The 11,829-nt window shown below is 41.6% G+C and overlaps 1 protein-coding gene across 1 annotated transcript in view; it reads right to left on the reverse strand.

The window, feature by feature from the left end:
- The window catches only part of WBP2NL (WBP2 N-terminal like), a gene marked incomplete at its 5' end in the record, with an annotated part of 30,591 nt that extends 19,445 nt beyond the window's left edge, over positions 1 to 11,146 (reverse strand). Inside the window, 4 exons of the mRNA XM_082420696.1 lie at positions 135 to 227; positions 395 to 536; positions 797 to 905; positions 11,085 to 11,146. Coding sequence (XP_082276822.1) covers positions 135 to 227; positions 395 to 536; positions 797 to 905; positions 11,085 to 11,146 — 406 coding nt within the window. The remainder of the gene's footprint in view (positions 1 to 134; positions 228 to 394; positions 537 to 796; positions 906 to 11,084) is intronic.
- Between the last annotated feature and the right edge of the window lie 683 nt (positions 11,147 to 11,829).

The raw sequence follows: 11,829 nt of genomic DNA on the forward strand, positions 1-11,829 counted from the left end.
GCCCGCTGAATACATGTGCAAATATCAACCGCCTGACCACAGAGGCCAGAAGTCGTCACTAGTTAACAGTCTTACTTCAATTACACAGGCCCCCAAACCCCAAAGCGCTTGATAATTTTATCAGCATCGCTCACCAGCAGAGGCAGCTTTCATCATCAGCTGGGCAAATTCAATGGCACCTCCTTTTCTGAAGGATAATTTAAAAATAGCCTGTCCTTCCCAGCCACCTGGAGGAAGAAATGGCACACACTCACTAAGAGGCTGGCATGCTGTAACAGAAGGACTGCCACAAACACCAAGAGAAGTACTATCCAATGAAGCAGGGGCCAAGTCTGAATCTTAAACCTTCTGGAAGCTTTTGAGAAAAAATACACTTCTGAGGGGGGACACTTACCATCTGGAGCTGCCTGAATGGTTCCTTTAATGTAGTTGGGGGCAAAGATTGGTTGTTGAATGGTGCAATTACTCATCAGACCAAATGGCATCATAAAAGAAAGCATGGGGTCATTGACTAAGTGTGAAGTCACGAAGATCACCTAAGAGAGAAAAGAAACTTTGGAAAAGGAATGCAATTTGTCCATGGATTGAGACATATAAGAGCAATTCTGAAGTTAAGGCTGCTTTGGCATTCTGGCCTAATTGAGAAACATCACCAATTTTCTTCCATCACACTTCAACATGGAAAATCTCAAAGGAGAAATGGTTTAAAATACTTTGAAAGTCAATGTTTAACCACTCTCCATTTTAAGGAAAACAAATGTAGAGTTAATCAGATCAAAGTAGAAGTAGAAATTACCCGGTATGAAGTGAGAAACAATGTTCCTCTTTTTGTACCATTAAAGAGATCCGATCCCACTGGTTGCTGTAGGAAGGAGAGGTCCACATCCTGACTCTGCTTCAAGACACTGCAGAAAAGACAGGGCAGACAGCACACAATTTAGAATCTATATAAAATTATACAAACAGAGCTCTTAGCATAGATTCTAGCCTGGAGGGAGATTTTAATAAATGTTACTTGCTGCTGCTGCTGCTACTACTATTTTATTAAAATAGAAAGGAATTTAAATGATCTTATTCTCTGACAATTCACACTTCTTCTTCTTCTTCTTCTTTATCATTGGGTTCTTTTTTTTAAAAAAATTGGTTCCCCCACTCTTATTAATTAATTAATTTACTTATTATTTTTGGCTGTGTTGGGTCTTAGCTGTGGCACTCGTTATCTTTCATTGTGGCTCACAGGCTCCTCACTGCGGCACGAGGGCTCTCTAGTTGAGGTGCACGGACTTAGTTGCCCCACAGCATGTGGGATCTTAGTTCCCTGACCAGGGATCAAACCCACCTTCACCTTCATTGGAAGGCGGATTCTTTACCACTGGACCACCAGGGAAGCCCCATTGGGTTCTTCTTTCTTATCAAACCTAATTCTATTCTTAATGTATATTCATTAATTCTTCTACATCTTGTGCAGTTGGTATAAAGCACTTTGTTAACGGAAATGTTTCTTGGACTCTGGTAAAGAACGTAAGGCACACACAGAGTGCTCCCGAACCCTCTGACATGTTCCCTCTGTCTGTCGTGTTCTCCCTGCACTCCTAACCTGAAAAACTTGGACTCGTCCTATTCTTACTCATAGAATCCTATTGGGTTTTTTCCCTTTCTTAGTAATTTATATATATAAATTATAAATATATAAGTGGGTGCTACTAAATATTGAAAGAATGAGTGAATGAAAACATGAATATGGGTAATAATGCAAGAAATATATGACATACATCACATAAATGGAACAAAAATACCATGGCAGTTTGGTGGAAGGAGAGATTAGCTCTTGGTTGAAGTAATTAGGAATGACTTTACAGAAAGGTTGACATTTGAGCTGATTCTTTTTTTTTTTTTAGGCCATGCCGTGCAGCATGCAGGATCTTAGCTTCCCAACCAGGGATCGACCTGTGTCCCCTGCATTGGGAGTCCAGAGTCTTAACCACTGGACCACCAGGGAAGTCCCATTGAGCTGATTCTTAAGAGATGAATAGTGTTTCAGTAGGCAGAAGTGAGGGTAGGGGAAAATCCTGATGGGGAGCAAACAGCATTAATGGAGGTATGCAGTGGAAAGAAAACTGCGTACTTGGAAGCAGCCTACCTGTGTGGATTCATCAAAACAGCATGGAAGTGAGACTGGGAGGAATAGTGAGATAAAGCTGGAATCATGCTGGGACTAGAGCTTGGAGACATCATTCAATAGGCAAGGCAGAACTGTGACTTGCAGCTGTCTCAGCAGGGAAGTCACATGATCAAGGAAGTGGCGGTATGTCAGAGGGATCCATTTAAGAGTTCCTAAAATAGTTCTGATATGAGGTAATAAGAACAGGAACTAGGATGGTGGTGCATGGATAAAAAGGACTTTTTAAGAGACTATGAAAAAATAGGACGTCAGCAAAAATGGTGGAATAAGGAACTCTAAATGTCAGCCTAGAACTCTAAAATTTAATCAAAAGTTTATAGCAACTAGGGGAATGTTTAATCAAGAAAAAAATAGCTGAATGTCAATAAGAGAGCTTTGTGCACTTTAACTTACCCTAGTACTATCCTCCACTCCCCAGTTTGGCAACAGCCTTGACAACAACCACCCACATTCTCAGCATAGGTGCCCACTGCTGGAGGGAGGAGAGCAGACCTTACTGTGGTTGTCTGTTTTGACCTGTCCAGTGGCTTCCTGGAGGACTAGCTCTAAGGGCATGTGCCTAACTCAAAACTCTCTTAGGACTTAGGCAGCTACCTAGGGCACATTTGTCAAAAACATTTCAAGGCAAATGTGTTAGAGCTGATATCTGGGGCAAAGAATGACATTTTGGGCAAACAATAAAAAAACTGAAAAGTGAGGAAGGAAAGACTGGGAAATGAGCTGCTTTGAGGAATAAAGGCTTTGAAAACCTCTGACATGTTCATGGGAATCTAGAAAGCACCACACATACATTTTCAGGGCTGAGTTCATGCTCAGAAGAAACCTGAGAAGGCCCTAAAACTGTTACCTCTGGCTGACAGTGAGGCTCTGCTCAAGCAGGCAGTGAAAGCTAAGACAGAGTTTTAAACTGCCTAGCTGAGTGATAAAGACAGGCTCCAACACACACACACACACACACACACACACACACACACACACACACACACACAGTCCATCTGCAAAGGCTGGGATTTTTTTGTTGTTGTTCCAAACATACAAGTAAACTGTCAAATCACTAGCTAGCCTCTAAATTAACATAAAAGAGGCCACACATGTCATTAGCCACACATGACAAAGAATAGAGACTTTACAAAATTAGTTCAGAAAAATCACTAAACAATAACTACAACATGCAGCAACAACACTCTGTGGAAGAGGGAGAGTCTGACTTCCAGAGTTGCCACATTATAATTTTTAAAAATGTCCAGTTTTCAACAAAAAAAAAATCATGAGGCATGCAAAGAAACAAGAAAGTATGGGACTTCCCTGGTGGTGCAGTGGTTAAGAATCCGCCTGCCAATGCAGGGGACGCGGGTTCGAGCCCTCGTCCGGGAAGATCCCACATGCCACAGAGCAACTAAGCCCATGCACCACAACTACTGAGCAGGCACTCTAGAGCCCGTGAGCCACAACTACTGAAGCCTGTGAGCCACAACTACTGAAGCTCATGTGCCTAGAGCCCATGCTCTGCAACAAGAGAAGGCACCACAACGAGAAGCCTGAGCACCGCAACGAAGAGCAGCCCCTGCTCACCTCAACTAGAGAAAGCTGGCACGCAGCAATGAAGATCCAAAGCAGCCATAAATAAATAAATAAATAAATTTATTTATTTTAAAAAATTAATTGAAACTGCCCCTTAGGAAGCCAAGAAATTAGATTAACTAGACAAAGACTCTAAATAAACTATTTAAAATATATTCAAAAAGTTAAAAGAAACAATGACTTAATAACTTAAGGAAAAGGATGAAAACAATGTCTCATCACATAAAGAATACAAAAATAAAAAGATAGAGATTATAAAAAGGAACCAAATAGAAATTCTGGAGTTGAAGACTATAATAACTGAGATAAAAAGTTCAGTAGTGGGGGATTTAATGGCATATTTCAGCAGGCAGAAGAATCGGTGAACTTCAAAGTAGGTCAATTGAGATTAATAGTTACTACCTGAGTAACAGAAAGAAAAAAGAATGAAGAAAAAGGAAGAGAGTCTAACAGACCTGTGGAACACAATCAAACATATCAACATATGTATTATGCGAATGGCAGAAGGAGAGGAGAGGAAAAAAGGGGGAATAAAGAATTTTTGAACAAATAATGTCCACAATTTTCCCAAATTTAATGAAATACATGAATCTACACATCCAAGCTCAACAAACTCCAAGTAGGATAAACTCAAAGAGATCCACACCAAGACACACTGCAACGAAACTGCTGAAAGCCACATACAGAGAATCTTGAAAGCAGCAAGAGAAGAAAATTATCATGCACAAGGAATCCTCAATAAGACAAACAGCTGACTTCTCACCAGAAAATATGGAGGTAGTGGGATGAAATATTCAAAGTGCTAAAAAGAAAAAAAATTGTCAACCAAGAATTCTATATCTGGCCAAACTATCCTTCAAAAATTAAGGAAAAATTAAAACATTACCAAGTGAACAAAAACTGAGAGAGTTTATCACTACTAGATCTGAACTATAAGAAATTCTAAAGGAAGTCCTTCTGCCTGAAATAAAAAGACACTGGACAGTAAATGAAATCAACATCAAGAAATAAAGAACACTGGTAAAGATAATTACATAGGTAAATTAAAAATCAGTATTAACGCATTTTGGGTTTGTTCATTTCATTTCATCCTATATGATTTAAAACACAATTGCATAAAACAATAATTATAAATCTATAATGATGAGCACACAATGTATAAAGATGTAATTTGTGACAATCACAATATAAGAGGGCAGAGCTATGTAGGAGTAAAGTTTTCACATATAATTAAAACTAAGTTGGTATTAATTTGAACTAGATTGTTATAAATTAAGATGTTAAACATAATCTGTGGGGCAACCACAAAGAAGATAACTAAAATACATGCACCAAAGGAAATGAAGAAGGATCAAGATGGTACACTAAGAAATATCTGTTAAACACAAGAAAGCACTCATGGAGGAATTGAGGAACAAACATGATATAAGAAATATAGAAAACAAATAGCAAAAGAGCAGAAGTTAAGTTCTTCCTTATCAATAATTACATTAAATGTAAATGGATTAAAGTCCCCAATTAAAAGGCAGAGAATGGTAGAATATATATCTTTTTAAAACATATTACCACTATAGACTGTCTACAAAAACTCACTTGAGAGCTAAAGACACAAACAGGTTGAAAGTAAAAGGATGGAGAAAGATATTCCATGAAACAGTAACCAAAAGAGAGCTGAAGTGGCTATACTAATACCAGAAAAAAATAGACTTAAAAATTATTACAAGACAAAGAGGAATCTTCTATAAAGATAAAAGGGTCAATCATCAAAAAGATACAACAATGATAAGCATGGATACATCTAACAAAAGTCAACTAGACCTAACATATAAGGACACTCCCCCCACAAAGGTAGAATACACATTCTTCTCAAGTGCACATGGAACAGTCTCTAGGAAAGACCATATGTTAGGCCACAAAACAAGTCTCACGAAATTTATGAAGACTGCAATCATACAAAATATCTTTTATGACTACAATGGAATGAAATTAGAAAGAAATTAAGTGAAGGATATCTGACAAAGTAACAAATATACGGAAATTAAACATCACATTCTTAAACAACCAATGGGTCAAAGAAGAAATCATAAGTGAAATTAGAAAATACTTCGATCTAAATGAAAGGAAAAGCATACATACCAAAACTATTTAGATGCAGCAAAAGCAGTGCTTAAGAGGGAAATTTATAGCTTTTAATGCCTACATTTTTTAAAAGAGAGATTTCAAATTAATAATCTAACTTTCCACCTTAGGGAACTAGAAAAACAAAAGCAAATGAAACCCAAAGCTAGCAGTAGGAAGGAAATAATAAAGACTACAATGGAGATAAATGAAATAAAGAATAGAAAAATAGAATCAATGAAACCAAAGTTAATTCATTGTGAAGATCAACAAAATGTACCAATCTTTAGCTAAACTGACCAAGGAAAAAAGAAAACTCGAATTACTAAAACTATGGATGAAAGTGGGGATGTCGGGCTTCCCTGGTGGCGCAGTAGTTAAGAATCCACCTGCCAATGCAGGAGACATGGGTTCAAGCCCTGGTCCAGGAAGATCCCACATGCCGCGGAGCAACTAAGCCCGTGCGCCACAACTACTGAGCCTGCAAGCCACACTACTGAAGCCCACTTGCCTAGAGCCCATGCTCTTCCACAAGAGAAGCCACCGCAATGAGAAGCCTGTGCACCACAATGAAGAACAGTCCCCACTCGCTGCAACTAGAGAAAGCCTGCATACAGCAACGAAGACCCAATGCAGCCAAAAATAAATAAATAAATAAATAACATTTTTTAAAAAAAGCAAGAAGGTGGGGATGTTATCACAGACCTTACAGAGATTTAAAATAAGATTATAAGAGTATATATGAACAATTGTATGGCAACAAATTAGATAACATAGATTAAATGGGTAAATTCCTAGAAAAAAACTACCAAAATTGACTAAAGAAAGAAAATTGGAATAGACCTATAACAGGTAGAGACTGAATCAGTAGTCAAGAAACTTCCAATAAGAAAAAACAGAAAAATACTGATGTAAAAAATCCTCAAAAAAAAAATACTAGTAAACTGAATATAACAACACATTAAGAGGATTATACACCATGACCAACTGGGATTTATCCCTGGAATGCACGGATAGTTTAATATATTAAAGTCAATCAATAAAATAAAAATAGAACTACCTTATGATCCAGCAATCCCACTTCTGGGTATATATCCAAAGGAAATGAAAATAGGATAGCAAACAATTATCTGTGCTCCCATGTTCATTGAAGCATTATTCATAATAGCCAAGATATGGAAACCATGTAAGTGCCCATCAATGAATGAACAGATAAGGAAGATGTGAGATAGATATATATATGCACAGAGAGAGAGAGAGAGCCACACAGAGAAAGACAATACTGCATGGAATCACTTAAATGTGGAATCTTTAAAAAGTCAAACTCAAAGAAACAGAGAAGTAGGGTGTTGCCAGAGGCAAGGGGCCAGGGTGGGGGGCTGTGGAGAGAATAGGGACAGGTTAGGAAAAGGATAAAACTTAATATAAAAAAATTTTTTAAATATATAGATTTTTTAAAGAAAATCAATCAATGTAATATACCACATTGACAAAATGAAGGACAAAAAAACCACATGATCATCTCAATTGATGTAGAAAAAGCATTTGACAAAATTTTACACTCTTTCATGATAAACACACTCAACAAACTAGGAATCATAGGAAACTACACCAAAATAATAAAAGCCATTTATGAAAAGCCCACAGCTAACATCATACTCAATGGTGAGAGATGAAAGCATTTCTTCTAAGATCTGGAAAAAGGTAAGGATGCCCACTCTCACCACTTCTAATCAGCATAGAATTGGAAGTCCTAGTCAGTGCAGTTAGGCAAGAAAAATAAATAAAAGGCATCCACATTGGAAAGGAAGAAGTAAAATTAACTCTGTTCACAGATGACATGATCTTATATGTAGAAAACCTTTAAAATCCACACACAGGGGGCTTCCCTGGTGGCACAGTGGTTAAGAATACTCCTGCCAATGCAGGGGACACAGGTTCAAGCCCTGGTCTGGGAAGATCCCACATGCCACGGAGCAACTAAGCCCGTGCGCCACGGGCTTAAACTACTGAGCCTGTGCTCTAGAGCCCACGAGCCACAACTACTGAAGCCTGCGTGCCTAGAGCCCGTGCTCTGCAACAAGAGAAGCCACCGCAATGAGAAGCCCGAACACCGCAACCAAGAGTAGCCCCCACTCGCCACAACCAGAGAAAGCCTGCGTGCAGCAGCGAATACCCAACACAGCCAAAAATAAATACATAAATAAATAAATTTATTAAAAAATGAACAACTCAGCAAAAAAATGGAGAAAATTTATGAACCAAGAAAATTTACCAAATACATATAAATAGCCAATAACCATAAGACAAAAATAATTTCATTAGCAATTAAGCTTTAAAAAAAGATTTCATTATTCAGATTCCATGATCAGACTGGCAGAGCTATCAAAGATTAACACAGGGTGTTGGCATTGGGCACTCAAAGTATTAAAAGGAATGTAATTTGATATAATTCTGTAGGGTAATTTTGCAATAAATGTACTTCTATTTATAAATATATTAAATATAAAATATATTTAATATTTTAAAATATTTTGACAAGGATTTTCATATTAAAAATATATTTTTAAAATATTTTTTAAAACATCTGTGTCCTCTGATCCCACAATTCCACTTTCAGGAATATATCTGAAAGAAACATTCTGACAGGTGGGCAAAGATAAATCTTTAAAAAGTTCACTGCAAAAAAAAAAAAAAAAAAAAGTTCACTGCAGCAATGACATTAAAATCAGACTATCCAGGACTTCCCTGGTGGCGCACTGGTTAAGAATCCGCCTGCCAATTCAGGGGACACGGGTTCCAGCCCTGGTCTGGAAGATCCCACATGCCGTGGAACAACCAAGCCCATGCACCACAACTACTGAACCTGCACTCTAGAGCCTGCGAGCCACAACTACTGAGCCCGCGTGCCACAACTACTGAAGCCCGCGTGCCTAGAGCCCATGCTCCGCAACAAGAGAAACCACCGCAATGAGAAGCTTGCGCACTGTAATGAAGAGTAGCCCCCACTCGCCGCAACTAGAGAAAGCCCGCGAGCAGCAATGAAGACCCAACGCAGCCAAAAAAAAAAAAAAAAGAAAGAATATATCCTCCTTTAAAAAAAAAAAAAAAATCAGACTATCCCAGATATGGGCTTGAGCAAATATGTATGCATACTGGAGTACCAGACCTTGAAAATAATGATGTAGATAACGATACTGGAAAGCATCCCTAATACATTGGTAAATGAGAAAAACAAGTTACAAAGCAGTCTGACAGGGGAAGGTGTGTATATTTCCACAGGGGAAAGTACAGAAGGATGCATACCAAAATGCAAAAAGCACTGGATGTAGGAATTTGGGGTAATTTAAAATTTTTCCCAATTTTTCTACATGGTTTTACCTGCACACATTTAAAACAAACAAAACTCAGTGTCTTCCCTTTTTACCAGTAGAGTCTGGCCCACACATTTATGACTTTTTAGCTGGGATCAGAAAAAAATCTCCACGCAACACAGCCAAGCTGTGATGAATTTCTCAACTGTGTATTGTGAATAGTCCAGAGAAGTCAAAATATAACCAATCTTCTCCCTCTCAAGCTATTTCTTTAAAGTGGTTTTTATCCAGGAAGCCAGAGCACCTACAGAGACTTCTTTGCTGAGAAGAAAGAAGAGAAGCAGTCCTTTTCCTTTCAGAGGGGCAGCCAGAGTAGAGAAGTGAATGCACAGTACCTAAGTTCAGAGCTCTCCCACATGCACTGGCCATGTGATTTTAAGCAAATTACTTCTCTTTCAGTTTTCCCACCTGTGAAAGGAGGAAACGAGTACTGATCCTCATTGCAGATAGAGCATTGCAGATAGAGCATTGCAGAGAGCAGATAGAGCCCGTGCACAGTGCTCGGCTATGGTTAACCATTCAAGAGCACGCAAAGGACCCCACAAACGTAATTCAAAGGACCATAAAATCAGTATATGTCACAATTTTTTAAAACCATGCTTCATTCCCTGCCTCCAGCACACAAACAGAAAAGCAGACAGACAAACTCGTAGCCTGAATGAGAAGACACCCAAACACCAGATTAGAAGTGGCTTCGAGGCACAGAGCCACAGGCACACAGGTCAGCGTTCTCTAGGCCAGTGTGCACGCGGTCAGAATGGTGGGCAATCATCTCCTACTACAAAACTGAACAAACAGCAGCGGTCCTTCAGGAGCAAGGGAGAACCTACCGCCTTGACAGCGCGTATAAATCTGTCAAGAAAATATTCTGGGGAAGGAAGCATAGAAAACAGATCTGGACATCAGCAGTTGGTACTGACTTAAAGGGTCTTCCCGACAGATGCATTCAAAGCGACGTAGGTGTGCTCTGCCTCACTTGAGCACAGCCCTGGGTTTCAGAGTCTCACTGCTAGGCGAGCGCAAAGGAAAACGAAGGCAAATCGGAGCAGAGAGGAGCACTTTTAAGAAGTGCCGGGGAGATGGAGCAGGCCTCTGGAAAAATGGGGGCGGGGGATGAAGGAGGGGAGTGGAGCAGAGTCGAGGTGTTAGGTGGGGAGGTGAAAATGGGCGGCTCCGGGCTGAGCCTGACAGAGGCGAGAGGAGAGGGGCGAGCGGCGGTCACCGCTAGCACCACACAGAGCGATCGGTGCAAACCCCAAGGCCGCCATGGGAGGCAAGAGAGCATCCTTCTTCCTAGACGCGTCTTCTTCCGGTCCTGATCTTTTCAAAAAAGTAAGACCAGTCATCTCCTTGGTTGGGGCGAAGACGAGAGAGGGCTTTTCGAAGTTCTGAGAGTGAGGAGAGGCCCCTGACAGTTCAGGATCCTTCCAGAAAGATCCCAAAGACACTCACACCTCTTCTACCTCCCAGAAGCCTGGGACCTTGTTCCCGTCACTCTACAAAGGTAGCGCACTAACAGCAGCCGCACGCGACCCGGAGGGTCGGTGCGACTCCCCACTCCCACCACTGCACGTCCACCTTTCTTCTGAGGCAGCACGCGCCTCGCTCCCTGAGCACGCGCCCTTCACACGTGCGACGGCCCCCCGCTCCTGCTTTCACATTCCGAACACCCGCGAGGCAGCACGCGCCCTAGCGTCGGGGCGGAGCTACGCCCGCTGCGCACGCGGAAAAGGCGGGAAAGTCCCTGAGGCGCTGAGAGTTTGCGAGCCGCCAGTTCCCCGTGCATCTGCTGCCTCCTCTGACAGCTCCGCAGGCTTCCTTTCACGCACCTTTCGCCGAACGGGATGAGGGCCCCGCGACGGTTCTCGCTGTGGCTCTGGTTCACCGCCATCCTGCCCCAGGGCCGCTCCTGCCGCCCCTCAGATGGGAAGGGGCGGGGCCTGCGCCAAGCTGTTGGGTGGGGCTCTGAAGGGGAGGGCGGAGATTATGGCGTAAGGGACTGAGGCGGCTGGTCACGTGAGGGGCCTTGGTCAGAGGACCAGGCGGAGTCAAGGTTGAGACAGCCCTGATGGGGAAGGGGGCGGGTCCAGGGAGTTGACTCCATCCCCGGAGCGCAGAGGAGTGAGTGATGAGTGGCCTCCTCGACAGTGATTCACCATCTTGGCCCCTACGTGGCTGCCCCGCTGCCCACGGGTATGAACTTGAATTGGTCCTGTCGGGAATCAAAATTAAAAGTGGAATTTTCCTACCCCCTCCCTGGCCTGAGTCAGGAAGCTGTTGCCCTTTGCAGAAAGGGTCAGAACGATTCCTCACCTCTCCTAAGGCGAGCAGAACTTTCTTCCACCAAAGAAAGCCTGGGATCAGAGCCGATTTCTTGTGAGGCAGCATCCGGGAAAGGGTGCGTGAGCTGGGTCAGGAAATCAAAGGGGGAATTTCGACCCTGTGTGAGTCCGTTCCAGCTCCAAGATGGAGAGAGCCTTTTGTCTCTGTGGCACGCATCATACCTGCCCTGCCTCCTCCAAAGGGTGACTGTGAGGATCAGGTGGGATACGTTAGACCAGAATTGCTTTTAAG

The sequence above is a fragment of the Balaenoptera physalus genome, assembly GCF_965194825.1.
Source record: "Balaenoptera physalus genome assembly, chromosome: 13".
Lineage (NCBI taxonomy): Eukaryota > Metazoa > Chordata > Mammalia > Artiodactyla > Balaenopteridae > Balaenoptera > Balaenoptera physalus.